At 40.2% G+C, this 24,396-nt stretch overlaps 1 protein-coding gene across 1 annotated transcript; it reads right to left on the minus strand.

Moving 5' to 3' along the window:
• Positions 1–1,819: 1,819 nt before the first annotated feature.
• On the minus strand, positions 1,820–20,266 carry Hmgcr (3-hydroxy-3-methylglutaryl-CoA reductase). Its single transcript, XM_005386052.2, has 20 exons — positions 20,232–20,266; positions 19,666–19,853; positions 19,160–19,271; positions 18,769–18,856; positions 17,901–17,985; positions 16,494–16,599; positions 11,698–11,804; positions 11,475–11,591; positions 10,897–11,057; positions 10,531–10,778; positions 10,257–10,435; positions 8,665–8,859; positions 8,159–8,317; positions 7,855–8,012; positions 7,118–7,223; positions 5,029–5,199; positions 4,573–4,713; positions 4,324–4,482; positions 3,808–3,962; positions 1,820–3,559 (listed from the first exon to the last, which is right to left on the minus strand). The coding sequence occupies exons 2-20, from the start codon at positions 19,828–19,830 to the stop codon at positions 3,505–3,507; spliced, it is 2,667 nt and encodes an 888-aa protein (XP_005386109.2). The 5' UTR covers positions 19,831–19,853; positions 20,232–20,266; the 3' UTR covers positions 1,820–3,504.
• Between the last annotated feature and the right edge of the window lie 4,130 nt (positions 20,267–24,396).

The following is a 24,396-nucleotide window of genomic DNA, read 5'->3' on the forward strand; positions in this document are numbered from 1 at the left end:
GCGGGGACAGGATGGTAGTACCCCTGCCCTCGTGCCCCTGAGTACTTCTGATTTGTGTGTGCACTTTCACCCTCTACTGTCTCACGGGAAGGAAACACTAACTGAAAGGAGTTTGGGGCAGTCGTTCCACAGGCTGGAGCTGTGGAGACCTTCAGGGGTGTTCGGAGACTGTGGGGTGGGGGAGGGAAAGAATCACCAAAACCAAGTAACACTGTCCACTTAGGTAGTTGTTACACCTCTCGAGCATGTTTTTTTCATTCTGACATACTAACCGGCACATGTTTTGTTTTCCAACTTTGTGCTCTGGAAAGAACTACTTTCTAATACGATTAAGTCTCAGCTGGACTGAGCGCCTCACACTGAAACCGAAGCCTATTAGATGCAGCAGAAGCAGCACCTGCCAAGTTGTTAGAGCTGCTGAAGTCCAGACCCCAGCCTAGACAGGGAGTCAGACACCCCGGGCACCTGCGCACCACGGTCTAAAGGGGTCCTCCAGATACGTGACACCCACTCATTCAAAGCACTGGAACAGAGCGCTCTGGCACGCTGCCCCAGCTCCAGCTGTCAGTACAGGGTTGGTAGCAGTTTTGAAGCTTGAACTCACATCGATACAAGAATGCCACACCACTCTCGGCAGACTTGCTCAGAGGGAGAGAATATCCCATGTACACCTCAGTGAAAACGCAATCTGTTCATTTTAAAACAACGGAACTGCAAACAACCATTTGTCCTCTTCTGACTTCCAGCATAAAGGTTACCTATTCGTTAGTAACTAATTTTAGCTTTGTGCAGCAGAGCACAGCTGGAGAAACAATGGTCTTTTAAGTCTCTACAGTGTGTGAATGTAAGCTCTCACCGCCCCAGTGAGCCATCTTGCTGTGCTTTTGCATTGTTTGCTGTGACAGTCCTTGAGGGTTTTCTCTATATCCTCCCTTATGGGGAGGAAAAACCTATTGCTGTAGTTTGGATCGGTGATGCCCCCGCATGAGATGGTGTGACTTCCAGTGGGCCTGAGGGAGGTCTTCTGCTCACTGCAGTCATGCTCTAGAAGAGACTCTGGGACCCAGTTTCTTCCTGTTGCTGAATCCTGGCCAAGAGGCGAATGGGCCGCCGCCACCTCGCGTTCCCACCTGGGTGTATGCACTGCCACACACCAAACCAATGGGGCCCTTCAAAGCTAAGCCGAAACCCCTTCCTGTTCGTTTTCTCACATACCCATTACAGCAATGGAAAACTAATACACCTGTCCTGCCACATGCATCTCATTGCCCATCAAGTCACCAAAGCAGGATGTGGACTGCAAAGTTCTTCATTTTTTGTCTATACTGCTTTGCTCGGGAGAGAATGACCACACAGCTGATCACAGGTCACTTCAAGAAAAAAAACAATTCTAGAATCTGGGCATTGGTTGGTCCAAGTGCTGAAACACACCTTTAACCTCTTGTTGACCAGCAAGCGTGGTCAACAATTGCAAATAATGAGGTCAGCTCTCCTGAAGAAACCAATCTTGGCTGTAGGAAGCTGTACAAATTTCCTTCTCCAGTTCAGCTGATGCAGCTTAAGTAAGGCCTCTTAACTCCTCCCACCCTTGATACACAGCAGCCTGGCTGATGCTAAACCTAAACTAATCAAACCCTCTAAGATGAATCATCTTAATGCACATACAACGCCAGCCTGCCACTAGTGTTGTAGAGTTAGATAAATGACTGTGTAATCCTTTGCATGAATTACAAATCACAGCTCTGCTGGACTTTGAAAACTTCCAGGCCCCAGGCCTACGGGTAAGCCAAACAAAAAAAGGCTACGGCTTACACTTAAGTATTAACTTCCTTTTCATTATTTACTGGAACTGGAACAAAGTACTCTGTAACAAAGTAGACAATTTAGTAATTGTACAAAACATTAATTTAGCAAGAGGATATTGGCTACAGTCACCAAAACTGAACACTCTACATACTTTCCACTGCCGCTTCCATGAAAAGCTCAAGTAAGAAGTCACTAGCTGAAAAGTCACAAGAGGAGCAATTTAAACTTTATATACAGCAGAAAAGGTCACTGTCCCACAATAATACTGCAGATGTGATTGCTCAGGCTCCCGGGGCCTGCAGGACCGGAATGTTTCTCAGCGTCCATCTTCTACATGAGACAGCTTCCCAAGACCAACACTTGAAGCGTTAGATGGAATAATACAAAATAAGGAGTTCTTTATTTATACAAAACTCATACATTTAAAAAAAAAAAAAAAAGGATTCAGTAACTGCTGACCCCCTGAGGAAGCTAAGAGCTTTATGGACCTGTCAGAGCCTGATGTGTTGATTCAGTCACCAACCTCCTGGCCCAGGAACAAGGCACATGACTCCAGGGCCATTCACACGGCTCCATCATTGGCTCTGCGAGCTGACTTCCTTTCATTAGGCCTGGTGAGCAGGCCAGGCTTTCCTGGACAGTATTGAAGAACACTATCTTCTCTGGCCAAGCTAGTGTTTTATCAGTATACAAGCTGATTTGCTTTTTCAACACCTTTAATAAGCTCCTAGCATAAGAAGCTTTATTATAGTATATACAGATTTGATAGTTTTTAAAAAACCTACCTAGATTTTTCAACTAAATAAATTAAAATGTTTTCAAAGAAATTAAAGTTGGCTTAGCAAAATGGAATTTTCCTTTCAAAACAGTGTTTCCACACTTGATTTCTAAGAGAGGTCACAGACTTGCTAGTGCTGTACTTCAGTCACTCTGTGGACGCTACAGAGAGATCTGCTATCTTCAGTGAAGCGCATGAAACTCTTAAAACCTAATGCTGAAATTCAGGCTATTGCCAGTCGAGACAAACATTTCTGAACAAAGAGCCTACAGCGAGTAATGCAGTGCTTTGTCTTCTTGATAGAAAACTATTCAACACTGCTTGTTATATGATTCTGTAGTTTGAGAATACAAGTCTTCCCTTGAAGAAGCAGGTCCCCTCTGAAGAGTGTTAGTAGCCCCAAGTTGAAACAGACCAGCACCAAATGAATTATTAGTTTACAAAAAATAAACCTGGCTCTTACAAAGTTTCTAAAACTCAAACTAAATTACCTATAAAATCAGAAGTTGTCAGCTACAATATAATTTTAAAAATCCATTTTTAACCCATCAGAGGCGAGGCAAAGGACAATCTCACAATAATCACATGAACTTCATCATTTCAGTAAAAGAAAACACCTTTTGCCCAGCTTGTATTTACTTTCAGAAGCGCACCACAGATTACCCTCAGGGCTGCTTCAGTGTGGCGGCCATGCTGCGAATTCCCACAGCACACAGAAGAGAAAGTGGGCTGTGTTCAGGTCAGAGGCGTCAGGGTAGAAAGCCCTCCAACTTCTCTGAAAAGCCAAACGCAAGCGGTCATCTCCCTGATTACATCTATTCATCGTCCACGAGACAGCACATCAAGATTTTTAATTCAGATTTTATGTTAGTCCTTTAGAACCCAATGCCCATGTGTGTAGCTCAGAACTCTCAGGCTGTTCAAGATGCTTTCTTGGTGCACGTTCCTTGGAGGTCTTGTAAATTTATCTTTGACCTACAGCCAAAAAATAAAGTAGTAGTAATAACAAAAGGACAGGAATGCAAAATTTTAATTTGCAAGTACTGGGCCGGCAATATAGCTCAGCAGCATTAAGTGCCTGCCTGGCAAGTACAAGGTCCTGAGTTCAATTCCTGGTACCCCCCAAAAAATTCCAATCCCCGTAATTTGCAAATAGTGTATTTGAGTATTAAGTTTTCATACCGTATTTTCTTAAGTACAGGGAAAACACGTTTAAATCTTACCTGTTGTGAATCATATGACTTTTGACAAGATGCCCTGCTGCCAATGCTGCCATCAGTGACAATTCCCCGGCCATGACCGTACCGCACACTATTCGCGCAAGCTGCCGGGCATTCTCCCCAGGGTTGTCTACACATGCTCCTTGGACACCTAGCATCTATTGTCAGAGAAAAGAGATTCACCCTTCATGTCAAGAGCAGTAATTACACAAATCAAAGCAACTACAATGGCATCAGAACACAACTCAACTCCACTGGAAGTGAAAGCTTTCTAGATTTGCTGGACTGACAATTCGTACACCAAAGCTAACAGCACATTTGTCTGCTCTCATCATCTGCTCTCCGTTTATCAAGCACAGGCCTGCATAAGCGATGCTCATATGGACATGCTAGGCGAGGCTTGTAGGGAACGAGAGCAGCAATGTGAATCAACACAGAGGTGTGACATGTGCTGTCTGGTGACAGAACCTGGGGTCCAGGCTGGCTTCAGATCACTGGGCTGTGCCTGGTCAGTCCTACCTGCAGACAGGCTTGCTGAGGTAAGAGGTTGGTCCCGCCACCCACGGTTCCTATTTCTAATGATGGCATGGTGCAACTGATGTACAAATCTTCATTTGTTGGACCGCTAGCTTCCATTAAAGTAATACAGTTTGAACTTCCAACGTTCTGTGCTGCATCCTGGGGCAGAAAAAATACAGATATAGATATACACACACACATACACAGAGATTATGCTTCCTTTACTTAGAAACAGGCTGGAGAGCGCACCTGCCCACAGGCAATATAGATAGCAGTAACGATGTTGGCTGCATGCGCATTGTAGCCCCCAATACTCCCAGCCATGGCAGAGCCCACCAGATTCTTGTTAATGTTCACGTCGATCATCGCTTCCGTAGACGTCTTTAATACCTACAAAACAGTAGCGGACATCTTACATCTTCCTCTAGGAGATTCAGGACAGAGCTCCCCACATCAACCTCTCTGTACCTCTGTTAGATGTGGCTCCATGCAAGCCCTGTCCTCAATAACAAGAGTGTCAGTGAGGTCTTTTCCTGTGAATGCCACACAGAGATGAACAAGGTACAAAAAGACAGGCGTCTTTAATGGAAAATATAGCTCCACTGACATAACTTTTTAGAAGTGTTAATACTCCTTCCTCCAATTTCTTTAACCCAGTGAAAAACTGCAAAATTTAAAAGCTAAGCTACTCACTCATTCACTCACCTCTCTGACAACTTTGGCTGGAATGACAGCTTCACAAACAACCGTCTTTCCTCTTCCCTCGATCCAGTTTATGGCAGCGGGTTTCTTGTCAGTGCAATAGTTACCACTCACTGCTAGAATCTGCATCTCAGGGAAATACTCATGGAGTTTTGAAAGTGCTTTCTCGGTGCCCTATTGACAAACCAAAGGGGAAAACACATTAGAAGACATGAAGCATAGGTCAGAGGGTTTCTTTCTAAATACAACTATATCTCGAGGAGCACAGTGCAAGCTTAACAGCTATTCTTTTAACTATTCCAGTGACTTGACTTCTCAGGTATAGATTCCTAATATATTTCTTTCTAGATATGAAAACCAAGTTAGTTTTGGTCATTGATGAACAGGATGTGGAGGAAAATTAAAATGGTAACAATGCCCACTAAGAATATAAGAAATACTCATATTCGTATGTTGCTACAAAGTAACTCAACCCAGAAACAACATGTAATAAATTGCCTCTTCTAGTTATTAAGCTATTTGGAAGTCCAGGTTACTAACTGGGTAAAGAAAAACGGGTGACTAAAGTCATCTATTAATGGAGGATCACTGGATTTATATTACATAAAATATAAATAAGGGCCGGGAATATAGCTCAGTGGCACAAGTGCCTGCCTGGCAAGCGCAAGGTCCTGAGTTTGATTCCCGGTACCAAAAATAAAATAAAATAAAATAAAATAAAATATAAATAAGCCTTCCAATGAACTAAATGAACTAATAACCCACACTTCAATAATTTGAAACATATCTACTGGAATTTAAAACAATTCTTAACAGTGATAAAGTACATACAAAATATAACATCTAAACCATTTCTAAGTGGATAGTGGTAAATCTGTGCAACTTATCTCTAGAGCTTTTCGAATTCTGCACACCTGAAACTCCACAACCCATTAAACAACACTGCATCCCCTCCCCACCAGCCCCTGGTAGCCACCATTCTACTTCTTGTGTATGAATCTGACTACTCTAGCTAGCTCACGTAAGCAGAACATGAAGCGTCTTTATATGGTGGTCTTATTTCACTTAGCATGTTCTTCCAGAAGGTTCAATCATTCTGTAGCATGCTCAGAATTCCCTTCCTTTTACAGGCTAGTTTTTTGTTACTTACATCCACCTCATTTGTCCATGTATCCAGCAACAGACACTTAGTTTACTATTCATTGTGAACAACACTGCTGTGGACAGGGGTGTAACAAATACCTCAAGACCCTGTTCTCAAGTTCTTTTGGGTGTACACCCAGAAACAGAACTGCGGGAACCAATGGCAGTTTGGTTTTTGGTTGCTGAGGAAGTGCCACAGCGTTCCCTGCCAATTTTTAAAACTTACACATTTAGCAATTCTCCTCTCCCTTTCTGAATAATCCTTATAAAGACACAAAATAAACTTCAGCCCGACCAGATGATTTTAACATTTCATACTTGTTTCTAGTAAGTAACAGATAACAAAATAAAATATAAGCTATATACATTAGGAAATGATTGAAGTAAGTGGACATGAACTAGATATAAAGACAAGCCTTCAAGTTCCTAGAAGAGGTCAGCTTCAAGGGTTACTGAAGTTTTCTTTCATTTTTCTTTTTTGTTTTTGGAAGGTACTGGAGGCTGAACCCAGGGCCACACACACAGTAAGCACACACTCTTACCCGTCCACTGAGTTACACCTCCAGCACCATCCTGCTATCTTACGGGATCTTACGGGACTTCTTTTTTGACATGGTTTTGAGGTGTTAACCCAAGACTCTTCCCAGCCCATCTGAACAGACGTAGAACATGTACAAGGCCAAGTCCACATTAAACACATATAAACAACAATTAACAAATGTCTGAGTTATATAAGATAAGCAACATCAATCAACATTGCACTTTCAGTAGATTTTTAAATCAACTGAGTATGCAACATACATACATATCATTAAATACAGACAGACATAAATGGAAATCTACTCTTACCCCTATCTCTTAGCCTCCCAGTTCCTCTCTTCCGGGATAATCATTCTCACAAGTTCTGTGTCTATCCCTGTATCTTTTCAGACACTGTATCCATGCTCACCTTTGAAATCATGTTCATCCCCATGGCATCCCCTGTCCTAGACTGGAAACGGATATAAAGGTTGCGTCCAGCCATACTGGTATGAAGCTTCTGTAGACGTGCAAATCTGTGAAAAGAAGCGAAGATTTCATTTCAGTCTTTTAAGATGGGAGTTACCTTTAAATCTAGCTCAGTTGCTTCATTTCATGCTTACGAGATAGCTCATCAAGATTACCTATTTTCTTCTACGAAATAACCAAGAGAGATACTATTGCAACCCTGGCTAACTCTTAGATGCTGAGGACGGGCACACTGTAGACTGTCATCTCTTAGTAAACTTAAAAAAGTCCAAATGAAAACAAACACACTGGCTTGAATTATACAGGGTTATCATCTAGTGATCACACTTCGTTGCAAGTTTCATCTTCTACATGCAAAGTAAACCTGTTATACTAATGCTTCTATCCCACTTAGGAAGCCTTTTCTCCAAAGATGGTTCTCCCTGTGGGCAAAGTGGCAATATCATTAAATTTATCACCTCACTTTTTTTTATCAGTTTATCTCTAGGAAGGTATCGATTTGAATCAACATCCCACAACCAAGCCTAAGTATTACTCATTCTAAATGAATGGATTCAAAGCTTGATTATGCTGTTATGTTAAACAGGCAATATATTAATTAATGTGAGGCAATCAACTACAGAAAATAACACTGGTTTTGAAATAAACGTAAATGTACAAATAAACCCACTCACACACCTGCTGGTGCTATCAAAGGCCTCCTTTATCACTGCAAACCCTTCAGGGGTTTCAAGCCAGGCCTTCACTTCTGCAGAGTCACAAGCACGGGGAAGACGCACCACTGGGCCACGAGTCATCCCGTCCGCAAGGACTCGGCTGCTGGCTCCTCCACCGAGCTACGCAGATTATCACAGAGACACTTATTAATCCTGAAAAGGCTTCTGCTCATCCCAAAAGGTGTCCTTTCTCATATCCAAATCTGTGCTGGCTGTCCTGCCACGTGTTTACTTTTAAACTGGCAAATAAGTAAATTCCAACTTACACTGATTGCTCTACAGCCTCGATTAGTGCTGGCCACAAGACAACCTTCTGTTGTTGCCATTGGAACTTGAAATTCTTTTCCATCCAAGCACAGAGGCCCTGCCACTCCAACAGGGATGGGCATGTACCCAATGACGTTCTCACAGCACGCTCCCATCACCTACGAGATTGGGTCAGGCAGCAAGTGAGGATCTGTACTGGAAATGCATAGCAGCTCATCTCAGCTTCTGTCATTGATAACTTGCTCCTAATTTAAGTATACTTTTAAATATACACTAATATACTTTAAAATATACACTAGTATATTTTTCAGGAAAAAATTTAATTTATTCTTTGTTTTAAATACTGAAATCTTTAGTAATGACTCTATTTCTAAGGCCTATATCGTAAGTGGTATACAAAATTGGTTCAATATTTTAAAAAGGAATATGTTTTATATAATTATATATAAACAACTAGTCAGGAAAAAAGACTAAAAAGCAAACACTGTCTGAGACAGTAACATACCAAGGAGTAATTATAATCCCTATAAGGTAAATACTGCAGAGAGGAAGGCTCTGGAAGCTTTTTGGAAAGTAGCTGTCGGCGAATAGATACACCCCGTTCATGGGTTTCCATGAGAGTCTCCAATTTGTAAGCTGGGATGTGCTTTGCATGAACCAACTGGATGATCTCAGCATCACTGAGGAACTTCGCACCTTTCTAAGGAATGGAAAGAAGACAGTGACTGAAGGCCCAGACTTTGTGTCATTCATCAGCTAAAGGAGAACACAAATCTTGTCTATTATAATCACCGTCATTTTCACACAGCTACCCCTGGAAAACAATTCACTTAATATGAACAATGCCAAATGAAAATACTATAAAAACTATCACGGTAGCTTTATAATACAAAGATAGACTTGGATTAATACACAGTAAAAAGAAAAATACATGTGACTTAGGAAGGGTCAAATGTGTAAGATGTTGTGGCTATTTTTCAGACTCTACTTTTTTTTTTTTTTTTAGTTTTTTAACTGTGAATACCTGTTCAGAAATTAAAAATAAAACTTTATAAAAGTACAAATTTACTAACGTCTTCCTTCTAGCCATGCTTATCATCTGCCCAGTTCTTTACTACCCACAATCAGGCATGTGTTGAGCTCGGGAGAAAATACCTTTTCCTCACCACCTACAGCTACGGAGGATGAATAAGGTCTGGAGATCTAATAGTGACAATAGTGACCACATGTTGTGTGAACTAGAAACCTGCTGAGAAGGTAACCTTAATGTTCTCACAGGGAGTAAAGAGTAACAATGTGGGTAGTAAACATATTAATTAGCTTAACTGTGGCCATTACTGACAACATACAGGGATATCAAAATAACCACACTGTATATCCTAAAGATACACAATCTTGTCAAGTGTACCTTAATAAAGCCAGGGGAAAAGGATACCTTGCAAAGCAATATATGAAAAAAAATTTTCTTCAGCCAAAGAGACGGCTAAAGAGATGGCTCATGAACGGCACTTGCCTAGCATGTGTGACACCCTGAGTTCAATCCCCAGTACTGCAGTAAGTAAATAAATAAAATTTTTGTTTTATTTTTTTGTTTTGTTTTGTTTTTCTCCAGTACCAACAACCGAACTCACGACCTTGCGCTTGCCAGGCAGGCGCTTTGCCACTGAGCTAAACCCCCCAGCCCCAAATAAAATTTTTAAAAAGCAAAAAAACCTTCATTCCATAGTTCACATGTGTAAACCCTTGCCAGGCCTCAACACACTCTGTGAGAACAATACGATGGTTGCTTAGCTATATGAGAAATAGTAATGAACTTTCAGTTTTGGGCTCTGGAATCAGAAAATCTCGTACCATGCTCCTAACTTTACCATCTCCTCCATGTGTATGGGAAATTACTCATCCTCTCGAGCCCTGGGTTTCTCATCTGAAAAATGGAGATAATGCCACCAGCCTCACAGGTGGTAGCGAACACGGAGGATCTGTGTAACACTGCCTAGAACTCAGCAGGACTCAGTAGTTTTTCCTTCCTTTAATAAAAAAGGACAATTGTTCTTTTAAAGAACAATCCCAAGCTTGAGTCTGCGTGACCATCCGTACCTCTGCGTTTCCAAGTATCTGCAAACATTCTTCAGGAGGCCGAGGTATATTGGGAAGTTGAATTTCAGGCTCCTGGGTCACCAGGTCTGATGGAGGGTCAGGCAAGCAGGAGCCTCCAACAATAAATGTAGCTCTGTTTGAGGTGTCAGTTTCAGCCACTAAGGGTTTTATAACTTCAACTGTTGAAAAGATCAAAAGAAACCTCAAAACACCGAACATGCACCACTTTATGACAAATCATCAGGAGCAGAACTGCAAGTGACTAAGATACTACCTTTTCTTTCTTGGTTTATCACTGTTTCTTCTTCCAATGACTGAAATTTCTGGTTTTTTCTGACAAGCACAGGTTCACGTCTACAACAACTGTCAGGGACTTTCTTCTGGGTCACCACAGGAGATGTGATAGGGTTTTTTAACGAGAGTGTAGATTCTGTCTCCGCTTGTTCGAAGAAAATGTACTTGACAGCCAGAAGGAGAGCTAAACTTAGGGTAATAACTTGCTCAATATCCATGCTGATCATTCTAAATAAAAGAAGGCAAATTAATGTTATTATCCAGTAGTATAAAAGGTACTACTTAAACTTACCGAGCATAGAGTACTGTGATTAATATGCAACACGGTGGATTGCAATGAACTCACCTGGAGAGATAAAACTGCCAGAGGGAAACACTTGGCTCAATTCTCTTGGGCACATTTTCATCCAGTCCTAAAGAAACCTTAGAATGTTCTGTGGTACTGTTCTGAGGTGAAGGGTCAGCTATCCAGCGACTGTGAGCATGAACAAGGACCAAGCCTAAAGACTGAAATAACAATGAACAATCAGGTATCCTCTGCCTTAAGTATATATTCTCTGAGAACCCTTAACAACTAGACAGCCACACACTATGTTCCATGGCTTCCCCTTGTCACAGAAGGCCCACAGGCTTGGTATATGACTAAAGTTGTGCCCCCTTACTATGGGAACATACCAAAGAACACGTTTCAAAGACAGACTCTGACCCTGAAAAATGTGTTTAGGAAAGACTAATAATGACCAGGATATTTAAAGAAGTAAAGAACCAAGTTAAGAAAAAGGCAAGAAGACAGTGGGGATTCTCACTGAAAGAGGTAAAATTTTAAATATACAAAAACAGTAAGCAAAAAAAGAAAAACCCAAAATTAGAAGAATGATTTTAGATCAAGGATACTAAAGGAGAAAAAAAAGCCTATGCCATTACCATAATCATCTTGACCCTCTGAGTAACAGGGTTTGGTTTATTTTCTTCTTCCTCTAGAACTCGGGCAAAATGGCTGAGCTGCCAAATTGGACGGCCCTCACGGCTTTCCCGAGATAGCTGCAAAGTACGTCAGTGTCACATTAGAAGGCAGTCATTTGTTTCAGTGAACCGATATAACGATACATATTCTCGTACCAGTTCTGCAAGTAAGAATTGTTCCTACCTCCAACACCAAGGACACACAAGCTGGAAAAAAGGTCATGAACACGAAGTAGTTGGCAAGAACTGACATGCAGCCAAAGCAACACATGATTTCAAGCTGACGGACCCCTGGGTGGAGAAAAATGCAATGTGTAACTAGTACGGCCTGTGGATTTTTGAGGTTGCATATACACCACAAGGACTTCCTGCCAATGAAGAAACGTGAAAATATCACTACCTTAAGCTCTTTGCCGTCTACAGGCAACCGAATTAGCAGCTCAAAGCTGAGGCCAAGGCCTACAGAGCCACAGAAGCAAGCATGGAATTCTCAGTCCCTCAAGGGAAGATACCTGTCCTCTGCACCCTCTCCCTGTGTCACCGGGTCAAGCAGAGGCAGTGTTTAAGACATCTCTGAGAAACAAGTGGTTGCACTTCACTTTGGTCAAGTGGAAGTATTGTATTTGAAGACAAGAATGCAGGGGACTGGGTATTCTCATGGAAGAACGTCTAGCCCTCCAATTTATACCACTAACTTAATCTTACTTTTACCACACAAGCAATTCACCTTTGAATTAAGGCCGTTTTACAGCACTTATTGCCAGCTGTGTCACCCGATACAGTACGAGTGTATTTCATGTGTACCACTGATGCTAACTTCTTATGACTTCCACAATGCCTACTGCTGTTCTTATCGTTTTAGTTACTTCATTATCAGTTTGAAAGGACGATAGAATACAAAATAGTTCAAGATTGAAAATTAAAACATTTCACTACAAAATATCTAAAATATTATTTGGTAAATTCAAACAGAAGGTAAAAAGAGACTGGCAAAAAGACTTCACGTGAGTATAAAACATTTCCCATGTCCCTCAAAATTAACATGTTTTATAATATAAATAAAAATGATTCCCTTTTTCAGTTAAAACTAATAGAAAAGCTAGTATTAAAAACAGTACATTTTATTTTCTAACTGTAGGAGACCATTTCACTGAACAGAATAAAAGTACTCATTACTACCTTTTTAAGATTCCATGTCACTCTCAAATACAAAAATTTGAGACTATAAAATTATAACAGAAGCATTATGAGCCAACCTATATTAAAATAGCAGCTAAACATAAAACTTTCAAACTCAAGATTATCAAAACCATACCTGACCCAACTTGACTGTCCACCACTCTATCAGCAGGGGCTCCGGCTGCTGATGTGCACACCCTAGATGCTCCTCCTTACTGCTGCCGTAATGTGCTAGTCTCTCTGCACCTCTGTTGCTACACGAGGCAGAGCACCAATCCATATGCTTCAAAGAAGCAACCTGTCTTTCTCAAGGCCTCATGCATAATCAACACACATTCTCCCAGAGCCACCTAGCAACCCGGGGTTTGTCTTCCATAACAGCTTTTCCCCAGGGTCACTAACAAGGCAGAAGCACAGCTCAGTGGTGGGATGCCTGGTAGCGTGCATAAGGTCCTCTGGGTTTTCCTAGTTCACGTATGTTCAATCTTTCCTTCTCTGTCCTGTGCCAAATTCCTAATTTCTGTGTCACTGCCAAGATCTCTAGCTTTTGAAGTATTTGCCATGACTTTCAAATGAATAAAACTTGGTTTCATGGCCTGCTATGACTTCCTTCCTAATCGTCTTCTCATATTTTGCTTGAAGAAAATCACATAGATATATTTTCACTTAAGTAAAATTTTACTTGATTGTAGCAGTGATCACAAAGTTTTGTCAAAACTTATAAAATCACATACTTAGCTGGCAATGGTGTTGCATGCCTGTAATTCCAGCACTGGGAGGCTGAGGCAGGAAAACTGCAAGTTTGAACCCAACCTGCACAACTTAGCAAGACCCCGTATCAAAATAAAAATAAAGTAAAATAAAGGGCCAGGGATGTAGCTCAGTGTGAAGGCTCTGGGCTCAACATCCAGTAAAAAACACAAAACAAAACAAAAAAATACATTTTAAAAAAAGTAAATTTTAAGTCATACAAATTCTTTTCCTTTTTTTTTAAAAAAAAAACCTTTTTTAATGCTGGAAATTGAACCTTTGTGTTCTACCACTCAACCATACCTCAACACCAGGTATGTACATTTCTAAAATAAATTCAAAAGTATTTTTTCTTTCTTTATTTTTTAAGACAGGGTCACACTATGTAGTTCACACTAGACTTGAACTCACTATGAAGCCAAGTCTGGCCTCAAACTCACAGCAACCCTCCTGCCTCGGTCTCCCAAGTGCTGGGATTACAGGCATGCGCCATTACACACAGCTCAGAAAAATATTTTCTTTACTAAGTAAAATATATTGAATGACAGAATAATTAAACAGTAATTTACCCTCAGAAATTCAGAAGAAACATCATATATTTAATAAATTAGTCAGTGAAGGGACAACCAACTACTGCCTTCAAAGATATTTTATTTCTGAATAAGGTCCCTACAATGGTTGATAGTGTGTCAACTTGAGAAGTTTAGAAGTTTAACTCAGCAGGAGGCTAGGATCCTCACTTTGTAAACAACCTGAGCCTGTGCAAGAGGAGGGTACCGAGATGGTGTGGGGATAAAGGACCCACCCTAGGGTGGGTAGCCTGCGTGCAATGTAAGAAAAAGAGGCTTGCTCTCCCCTCGTTTGCTCTTGATGCTTTTGCTATCAAAACTGCGGAAGTGAAAGACTTTGCTTTCAGGAGAAAGCCACAGAGCACCATGTTCCAGAATGGCAGCAGCACAGAAAATCCATTCCTCAGAATTAGATTCAGAGTGCCCAGTGATCCAGGCACTAGACCCCTACAGCCAAGAGAGGAAAATGTGGCTACTGCTCCAGGTGGCAGCAGACTTTGGCATTATCCACATGGCAATGGTTTTAGGTGCATGCAGAATACAAGAGTTGTGGGGTTAAGAAGGCTTCCACTTGGATTTCACAAGACATGGGAGGCCAGGCAACGTGCCCCTGAGAGGCCAATGTGTGAAACTGCTGAGTGTGAAGTGAAAGGTGCAGTGAAGATCCCAAAAGTCTGGGAAAGCCAGGAATGTGGATGATCTAAGGAAAGCTGCAAGAAGGGAGCAAAGCGGGTTTAAGAGGGAAGCAGTGGGAGCTGTAACCATCAGACATGCTATAGATGTGGAGTCACTCAAGCCCTTTGGAGCTCACAATTTGCCATGGATTGCTTCAGATGCTGGACCCGGAACTACAGAACTTAATGTTAGCCCTGCTGGAGTTTGGACTTGCTTTGGTTCCAATCCTTGGTATCCCCATTTGTAACTTTTGGAATGAAAATGTTTATCTTGTGCCACTGAATTTTGGAAGTGTTTAACTTTTCATTTGTAGAGGGGCTTGCAGCTTAAGAGTTTGCCTTACATCTCAGAGGAGACTTGGGACTTGGGACTTTTCAGCACTGCTGAAACTTTTGACTCTGGCAACTCTTAAGAGTTGGGAGTAAGTGCCTTTTGCATAAAGGGATATGCATGAGTCTCTGGGGGAAGGAAAGGGGCAGAATGTCATAGTTCTAATGTAATATAATGTTGACAAACTTAACACTGGTTTTTAAGGATTATTAAACCTGGATTATAAAACCTGGATTATAATGTTAAAGTTGTGAAATGCTAAGAATAAGCATTCTTTGTATCTGGAAACCTGTTTAAAGAAATGTGTCTGGTTGCTAAATTGACAAGGGGTGGATTGTAACAGTTGATACACTGTGTCAACTTGAGAAGTTTAGAAGTTTAACTCAGCAGAGGGCCAGGGTCCTTACTTTGCAAACATCCTGATCCTGTATAAGAGGAGAGGACCCACCCTAGGGCAGGTAGCCTGCTACAATATAAGGGAGGAAAAGAGGCTTGCTCTTCCCTTTTGCTCTTGCTGCTTTTGTTGTCTTCTGCCACCTTGAACTGCTGCCGCTGTGCCATGCCACCCTGCCTTGGAGCCAGCTGATTACATACTGAAACCTCCACAAACTGTGAGCTAGAAAAATCTTTCTTCCCTTAATTTTGGGCATCGGGTATTTTGTCCCACCAACATGAGAAAAGTAACCAAGACACTCCCTTACTGGGAAATAAACCAGAATAGTAGTTCACTAAGTATAGTCTTCCCAAGAAGCCATAGTCCAGTCCAATGATTAGAAAACCTCAACAACAGCTGCATATATCCATTCTGGTAAATCTCCATGCAAGGCCATAATTTTTATTCTATATTTAATATCTAATTCTCTACTATGCAATTCTGGATGAGGAAAGGTGTGTCTAGGCTAACACTGGGTACTCAGCAAGATGTACTTTGCTGTTTGTGTCAGTCTTCCCAACCACTTTCTCTCTTAGGTGGATCTAACTTAAATCTATCCATTCCTGACTCTTTTTTTTTTTTTTTTGGTACCAGTAATCGAACTCACAACCTCGCACTTGCCAGGCAGGTGCTATGCTGCTGAGCTATATCCCTAGCCCTATTCCTGACTCTTGCACTGTCTTTTCCTTGATAATTAATTAAAACACAAGGAACTGGCCATTAATATGGCTTAGACAACAGAAAGGGCTAGGAGGGTGGGACTGTATTCTAGATCTTCCTTGGAGTACAATCTTGGCTAAAAACCAATATAAAAACCCCAAAATACAGAAAGTGGAACACAGAAAGAGAAGACAGTAAAGAGTGAAGAATAAACCAGCAACCTTACTACACTTTCAACAAAGAAACACAGGTCAGATATACATACACATAAAATTTTAAGAATTTAAGAGTAATATTAAAGTCAGACTTAACAATAAACAATACAAGACGGTTTTTTTCTTTAGTGAAATACTCATTTTCACATGTTAGAAGCTGCTTACAAACCTGACATGGTACCAACTCCAATGACAAGACATTCCACAAGAGCATCAAGGGTGAATGTGGGACCTAAGATGGCCATTCCACGAGCAATGTTTTCCCTTACTTCATCCTAAATGCAGAGGAAACATAGCAATAAGGGCAAAGCACAGGTAACTTGTAAAAATGTTTGACAGCCGGGTACAATAGTGCAGGCCTGCAATCCCCACGCTCTGGGATGGTGAGACAGGAGGATCTAACCTAGGCAACTTAACAACTTAGTGACACCATGTCTCAAAATAAAAAATAAAGCTGTGTATGGTGAGTATACCTGTAACCCCAGAACTACGGCAGTATTGCAAGGATACAGTTCCCTACAAAGGCCTTGAGTTTAGTCCGCAGTATCCCTCAAAAAATAGACAGTGTGCATACATCTTAAGACTTGACACTAAGATCTAATTTACTACTCCAAGAATAAAATATGCAATAAGATGAAACGGACATGTTTAAGACAACAAGCGAGGATCAAACAAAAAAGACACATGGAGTAGTTAACTTCCCTTACCAATGAATGAATGACACACTGCTAGGGAATATTACTTTGAGTTAGTATCATAATCCTGTCATTTAAATCCTACATAATTAAATTTTACACTTTATATTTCAGCTATCATTGACAGAAACTCTTAGTTGCAATTTTTATGAGGTCATGTCACTGTTGTAAAATCTGTACCATTTCCTTGACTACAAACTCAGTGACCATAAGCATTACCAAATATATAAACATGGCAAAAATAGGAAGGGTTTTCTCCAGGGTTCATGCATGCCAGGTAAGCGGTCTACCATTAAGCTACAGCTCTAGCTCCACACAAGGTATTTTATACTCAAATCCTCTGCTGCGAGATCATTAAATGATGTTGCTTTTTTTTTTGGCACCAGGAATCCAACTCAGGACCTTTGCTTACCAGGCAGGCGCGTGTGCCGCTGAGCTATATTCCCAGCCTAATGTTGCATTTTTAAAAGTGACTAATAAATATCAAGATAAAACGTAACAGAATGCTAGTGTTAATTAAGGGGTTTAAAAATGAATCTACCCTGAGGCTTAGATCTCATTAAACACTGTCCTGCTCTCTGTGTTTTACTAGGTAAATACTCTTAGTATCCAAAAGTCATTTCACTATAATCTCTGAAAATTTTGAAAAATGAAAATAGGGCAATATTCAAAATTCTACTCACATGGAATTACATTGAAGTTATGAGATAAATCAGACTATTCCTAGGGCACTTAAGTAGACCAAATCTTAGGATTTGAGAATTTGATTTGGGGTAATCCCTGAATCTTGGGTTACGAGGAAACTATTAATCCTTCCCCCGATGTAAATAAACTGGAAAAAGAAACAATATTTACACTACTGACTTCGAAGTAGCACTCACCTGTGAATTCGAACTTAGGGCGAACTTGGCTAAGGCGCTGGCTCTGGAGAGGTCAATCAAAAGCAGGAAAAAGGGCAGTGCTTCACTGGAAACAAATAAGGTGGTCAGGGACATTTACCAGAGGAAAGTACATTTTACAAATCCTTTTTAAAACAAAACTTCCACCCATACAAACATGATCCTGTCTTGTTTGTGAAAAATATTTTCCATGTTAAAATGAATGTTTCAGTTTGGTAGCATTACAGGAAAATAGCATACTTGGCAAAAGAAATCTTGAATTTCCACTGGCAAAAATGTAAAACATTCAAAAATCTTGTTAATTAATCAGTATGTGTAGAAGGATAAACTGAAACAAACTTTCTGGAAAGCACACTGGCAACAGTAACACTGAAAGAGATACCCCGGACATACAAGGTTCTTACAGTGCAAAAACACCATCCCGCTCCTAGAAATGGACCCCAAAGAAATAACTGAATAGAACAAAAACTAGGTAGGAAGGTAGTCATCAGTGTTATTATTAATGAAGAAAACTATCCATACTACAAAAAATTCATATAGAATATTGCTAACAGTTTAGTTCAGTATTACAGACACAGAAAGATGTTGATCAACTATGAATTAGACAAGGAAATTATAAAACAGCACAACTATACAGTATGATCTCAGAAAATTTAAGTGTAAAACAAGCTAGAAAGAATATATACCAAAACATTGAAGTTATTAAAATTAGTTAAAAATAAAATTACACAAAAAATTTCCCCATATTTTCTCAACATTTGAAAATGTGTATTACCTTTCCAGCATAAGGAATAAAAGTTTTAAAAAATGTATTTTTAAAAGAAAGTACATTTAGAGGTTACACACTTACTTCAAGCCTGTCAATTCTTTATCTAAGAAGTGAATGACAACTGTACTGAATACAAAACTTGAGAAAATTGTGAAGAGGCCAGCAATACCTGAAATGACAAAGTTCAACAATGAAAAATCTGTACTCATTATTAAAAAAAATAACAGTCTCTGACAAGATTCTGAGATTAAAAAAACAAACAAACCAAAAAAAAAAACCCAGTATTTGTTTCCAGCTTACTTAGGTCTCAAATTTTACAAAGTCTAATTCTCAGTAATGAGAAAAGAAACCACTGACCACATTTAACACACTGTCAGCAACACAAACACATTATTTGAACAAACAGGTTTACTTCCATGGCAAATCAAAAATAGGATGGCATGCAAAGAAGTGAAATATATAAAAACATTACCCAAAATATATTTTGATCCAAGCTGACGTAAATTCTGGAACTGGAAGTAAATATACAGGATCGCTATGCATCGTGTTATTGTTAGAATTATGATGTCACTGCTCAAAACATCCTATTGGGAAAGAGAGAAAAGAAAATTCCAATAGCTCTGACTTTAAAAATAAGCAATTAAAAGTAAGAATTTTTATTTTGGTCATTAGTTTGCACATTATCCTAAGAATGTAAATGCAGGCATAATCTATACCAAACAAATTAAGATACTATTATCATAATTTTTCACTGTAGTCACTTATAAAACCTATATTTCTCAAATAAAATCAATTTTGAGAAGAAATACTTCTCGAAAGTACTTCTAGTTCATTCTATACCATGCAAACAGATGGAAACGAGGTAAGCGCAGGAATATTAAAATAAAAATTATGGCTTTTATGTATTCTCTAAAACGTCACAGTCTTTAGAAACAAAATGTATGTCACTTTGGTCAGTATCGAATTAAGTTTACCAACCTCTTTAAATTTTGGACATTCATAATTCCAGCCGCAGACCTTGTTGTCACCGGTGAACATGTTCATGGACATCATGCAGATGGTCAGTGTGACTGTCCCCACGATGACTTCCCAGGGGTGGGAGGCCACGAAGAGGCCGTGCATGCGGAAGAGTCTGGACAGCATTGCAGCGGCAGAACCCTTGGGTCCTGGAGAAATACCCAGTGTGAATGCTCGTGTCCAGCTCACTCAAGGTGCTTTTAAGAAAAAGGTTTAGGGACCAGGGATATAGCTCAGTGGCGCAGTGCCTGCCAGGCAAGCGCGAGGTCCACAGTTCAAGTCCTGGTACCCCAAAAAAGTATTAAGAAAAAGGTTTAGAGGAAAGTGTACTATATCTCAACCCTGCTTTGTACTGTGTCCCTTCCCTGACCAACTGACAGTATTCTTTATGATTTGGGGAAATAATTATGAAAGTACATTAAAAAAACTTTGTCATTACTTCCTTAAACACTTAAATACTTTACTACTCACGTTTCTTTAAAACTTACGAATTCAAGTATTTGTGATAAACCAAATAAATACCTCACCCCTTTTGATATCTGGGCCAAAGAGGGAAATAAATCTGAAAACAAAAAGTGAGAAAAAAGCACTCAGATTTCCCAACAACTTGACATAAACACCTTCTTCACCATCCTCATTCTGGTTACCAAAAAGTAAATACCAGAGAATAGACTTGCTAAGTGCCCTGTATATCATGGGAATTTATTAGCTCCTCGAGGGCAGGAACCCACTTTACTATTTCATTCTATTAAACATATTGAATAGTCACTTGCAAAATGAGGCTTATCAACCTTCCTAATGTTGCTGTCACCAGAGAAAAGTCCTTCCTAGCTGGCAGTGGTGCAGCATGCCTGTAACTCGCACTCCACAGGCTGAGGCAGGAGGATCAGAAGGATCATTGAGAGTTCGAGACCAACCTGGGCAACAAAGTGAGCTCAAGGCCAGCCTGAACTGCATAGCGGGATCCTGTCTCAAAAAGACCAAAAAAAAAAAAAAAGTCCTTCCCATTCTAACACATGTTTCTACAGTATCGAAAGGGGCCAGAATCTTGCTGTGATAGTTACTTTGCTTCTAAAATTATCAACAATAGGGGTGGAAGACCAACAGAAAAGCACTGGATGAGAGATGCGCATCAACTTTTACAACTAACCAAAACTAAGCACTAGAAAAGAAAAGCTGGGTGAAGTGTATGTCTGTAACATTCAAAGATTCCCTATAGAACATGGAAAAGAATTTTGATCTAATGACTACCATAATTACATGTCCCCATGTTTGCTGACTAAATAATAATTTGGCTATTCTGATTCTGACAAAAAAATCTTACATAGCCAATGGTGTTACAAAAAACTTTAAGTCTTAAAAGTACACTAAAATTAATGCCTATGATAAAGCATATTAATGATCCATAAACACCAATTAATGCCTGTTACTCAAACATTCAAACAAATTCAGACAAACTTTACACTCACTAAAATTGTGACTCATCTATTTAAGACAGAAAGTTCAGGAATAACTAAGTAAAAAACGCAGCATCCATCTAAATGGTTGGGAAATAAAAAGGAGCTTTTGGGACACCTTCTCTCACTGCATCACTCCAGGGTCTCTACATTTCAACCACGCCATGCCACCCACCAATCACTGACTTTTGGACTGGGAGTCTCAACCCTGCACTGGATTGATCAGATCAGAAAACTAGTTTTCTTTCTAAGAACGATCTTTTTAAAATAACTTTGATGAGACACATGGAAAAGGAAGATATTTCTTGAAAGTTCACAGAACTGTATTTTATTTTATTTTTAATTTGTTTTGGTTTTTTGAGAGAGGGTCCTGTCACTATGTATCCACACTATCCTCAAACTCACAGCAATCCTCTTGCCTCAGCCTCCCAAGTTTTGGAATTACAGGCGTGTACCACTACAGTGGCTTCCAACATACCTACATTTCTTACTGTAGCTCATAATTTTAAAAGTCACAAAGGTGTATAAATGTGGTATGCACCTGTTTATATATACTAATGTTTTTTCAATTTCCATCCTGAATCTGATTTATCAATTTACCTTCCAACGTCTTGCACTCATATATTTAGCATTGTTCAACAAATTGGAAACAAAATGTTAAATTTAATTAGTAGAGACTTGGATTTAAAGTATTGGAAAGCTCTGAACATACCTTAGATTTGATCCACTTAATTATAACTAAAAGCTTCATTAGACACTAAATGTTTGTGATTTCTACTGCTTAACTTCTTTCTTACATTTAAAATAACAAAAATTCTACAAACTTGTCTAAAGGATCACCTGCACCAATGTTCCAGAAAGTAAGTAGTTTCAAAACTAAGTTTCAAAATTATTTCTAACTTCTAGTTTCAAATTTCTAACTTCCCACCACCAAAAACCCCTTCTTCAACTTAGATTCTTCCCAAATGAGTCAACATTATTTATCACTATTAAATTAATTCAGTTGTGTTAAAATTTGAATTGCTCCCAGGAAGGAATCCCAGTTTGATTACATATTGGTTTTGTGTGGCTGGGCATGGTGGCGAACACCTGTAATCCTAGCACTCACAGGCTGAGCCAGGAGGATCTCCATGAGTTCCAGATCAGCTGCCAGGGCTACATAGTGAGTTCAAGGCTAGTCTAAACTACACAGCCAGACCCTGTCTCAAAAAACAAAACAGAAGGAAAAAAAAGGTTTTGTGCAACCGATAATTACACATTAGGCATATTTTGTTTTTTCTCAAAGAGATTCCTGGTAGCATTGTAAATTCTGCAACGTTTTTTCCTAGGTATAAAGGTATCTTTTCAACATTCTAGGAGAAAAAAGAAAATCACACACAATCCTGCAAACCATGCTAACACTGAGAACTCCACCTATTTGGAAATAACTGAGCAGCTGTAGAAAGGTGTGTAAAAGTAACCATCATTATAAAAAAATAACTCGTTGGCCATGCATCCTCCCTCTTTCCCCATGATTATGCAAAGCTGCATGCCATGCAATCCTTCTACCTTCCTCAGCAGCTGCAAGTGGCACTGACAGCAGGACAGCTCCTACAAACGCAATAGACAGCACTGATAGACACCCCATGCTGCAATAAGAGTAACTTTTGCTAAACAAAAAACAAGGGAATAAAGCAACACATGCCTGGCTTATTTAGAATAAAATATGCCACAAACACTTCAGAATTTTTTCTTAAAGGATAGATACTTTAAATTCACTGGAATCTTCAAAATTCTATTAATCCAACCTACTACTGAGACCACCTACCACAGCCAACAGCACAAAAGGATACTTTATCACAACTCTGATTCCTTCCTCCCATGGAACATTCTTGTGTTACACATTTTGGTATCTCATTATTCAGCCTCTTACACTGCCCTCAAATTAGTGTATACACGTAGTCCCTCTGAAGGCAGGGCCTTGTTCTCGCCTGCAATCACATTTAACTCCAATGCAATCTACCAGGCAGCAGCTCAACCTACCATTCCACAAAACCTTAGCTCGGCACTGGCAAGCAGGAAGCCTGCTCCATCTCTCCATCCAGTTTTATTATGTCTTCATTCACTCAAGAAGCTACAGCTCCAATTTTCTCTGACAAAGTACTGAACGTCACTATATGAAAACTGCTATTTGTGTGGGTAAAAAATGACTGAATTTCAAACCGGGCCTGGTGGCGCACGCCTGTAATCCCAACACTCGGCAGGCTGAGGCAGGAAGACCACTGCGAGTTCGAGACCAGCCTGGGCTACAAAGTCAGCTCAAGGCCACCCTAAACTGCACAGCGGTCTCAAAAAGACCCACCTCCCCGCAAAAAAGGACTGAATTTCAAATACGGGCAACTTCATCCAAGTTAACCACAGTAGATGCTGATTCCATACTACGGCTATTTGTCCACAGTCTAGAAATCAGACCATATGAGAGTAAAGAATCACACATGCTCTGCACCCCCACAATAGTGTTCATGTTAAATACTGTAATCTGTGCATATTTCAAACCTTCATGTTACTAATTTCCATTTGTTCTTACCGCCAAGCTTATCATAAATTCTAAGAAAGCCACTACAACAAAATCCTGTCTATCCACAAAGAACTCTCCAGACCTTTGCTATATTATCTTTAAATCAAAAAATGTCACAAGTAAACAATAAATACAGCCACTACTTTGTGAGACACTGAAATTGTGCACGATTTAGTATGGCACAGAAACAAATGTTTCCCATGACTCTGGAGGACCAAGTCTATGGACGTATATCCTCAAATCCTAAAACATTAGCAAGACCACTTGACATGGTGTACATTCCAGGACTCGGTGGCATGTGCCTATAATCTCAGCACTTGGGAGGCTGAGGCAGGAGGATCGCCACGAATTCTGAAGCCAACCTGGGCTGCGTAGTGAGTGAGCTCAAGACCAGCCTGAGCTACGCAGTGAGACCCTGTCTCAAAAAAAAACAAAAAAAGAAAAGTACATTAACCTCCTCCTACTGCAGAAATCGACTACGGACTGTTCTATACTGGAGGTTCCGAAGTACATTTTTTTAACCCAAGACAAACAATTCTGGAAGCAAAGGCCTACAGGGCTGGGATTAGAGACCATCAGCGGAGGGGACCTCCACGCAGCCGCGGCGGGCGGCTCTCGGGGCTTCGCGCGGTCCCGCGGTCCGCACCCCCGAGCCGGGAAACCCCGCCCGGGCCGCTC

Source organism: Chinchilla lanigera, unplaced genomic scaffold (genome assembly GCF_000276665.1).
Source record: "Chinchilla lanigera isolate Chin_1 unplaced genomic scaffold, ChiLan1.0 scaffold00024, whole genome shotgun sequence".
Lineage (NCBI taxonomy): Eukaryota > Metazoa > Chordata > Mammalia > Rodentia > Chinchillidae > Chinchilla > Chinchilla lanigera.

Excerpts from the sequence above, each read along its gene's own strand:
- Hmgcr (XM_005386052.2), bottom strand. The coding sequence starts at position 19,830 with ATGCTGTCCAGACTCTTCCGCATGCACGGCCTCTTCGTGGCCTCCCAC. Across the intron at positions 18,857-19,159 it reads TGGATCAAAATATATTTTGG|GTATTGCTGGCCTCTTCACA; the intron begins GTAATGTTTTTA and ends TTGTCATTTCAG. Across the intron at positions 3,963-4,323 it reads CTCAGCAAGCCTGTCTGCAG|ATGCTAGGTGTCCAAGGAGC; the intron begins GTAGGACTGACC and ends CTCTGACAATAG.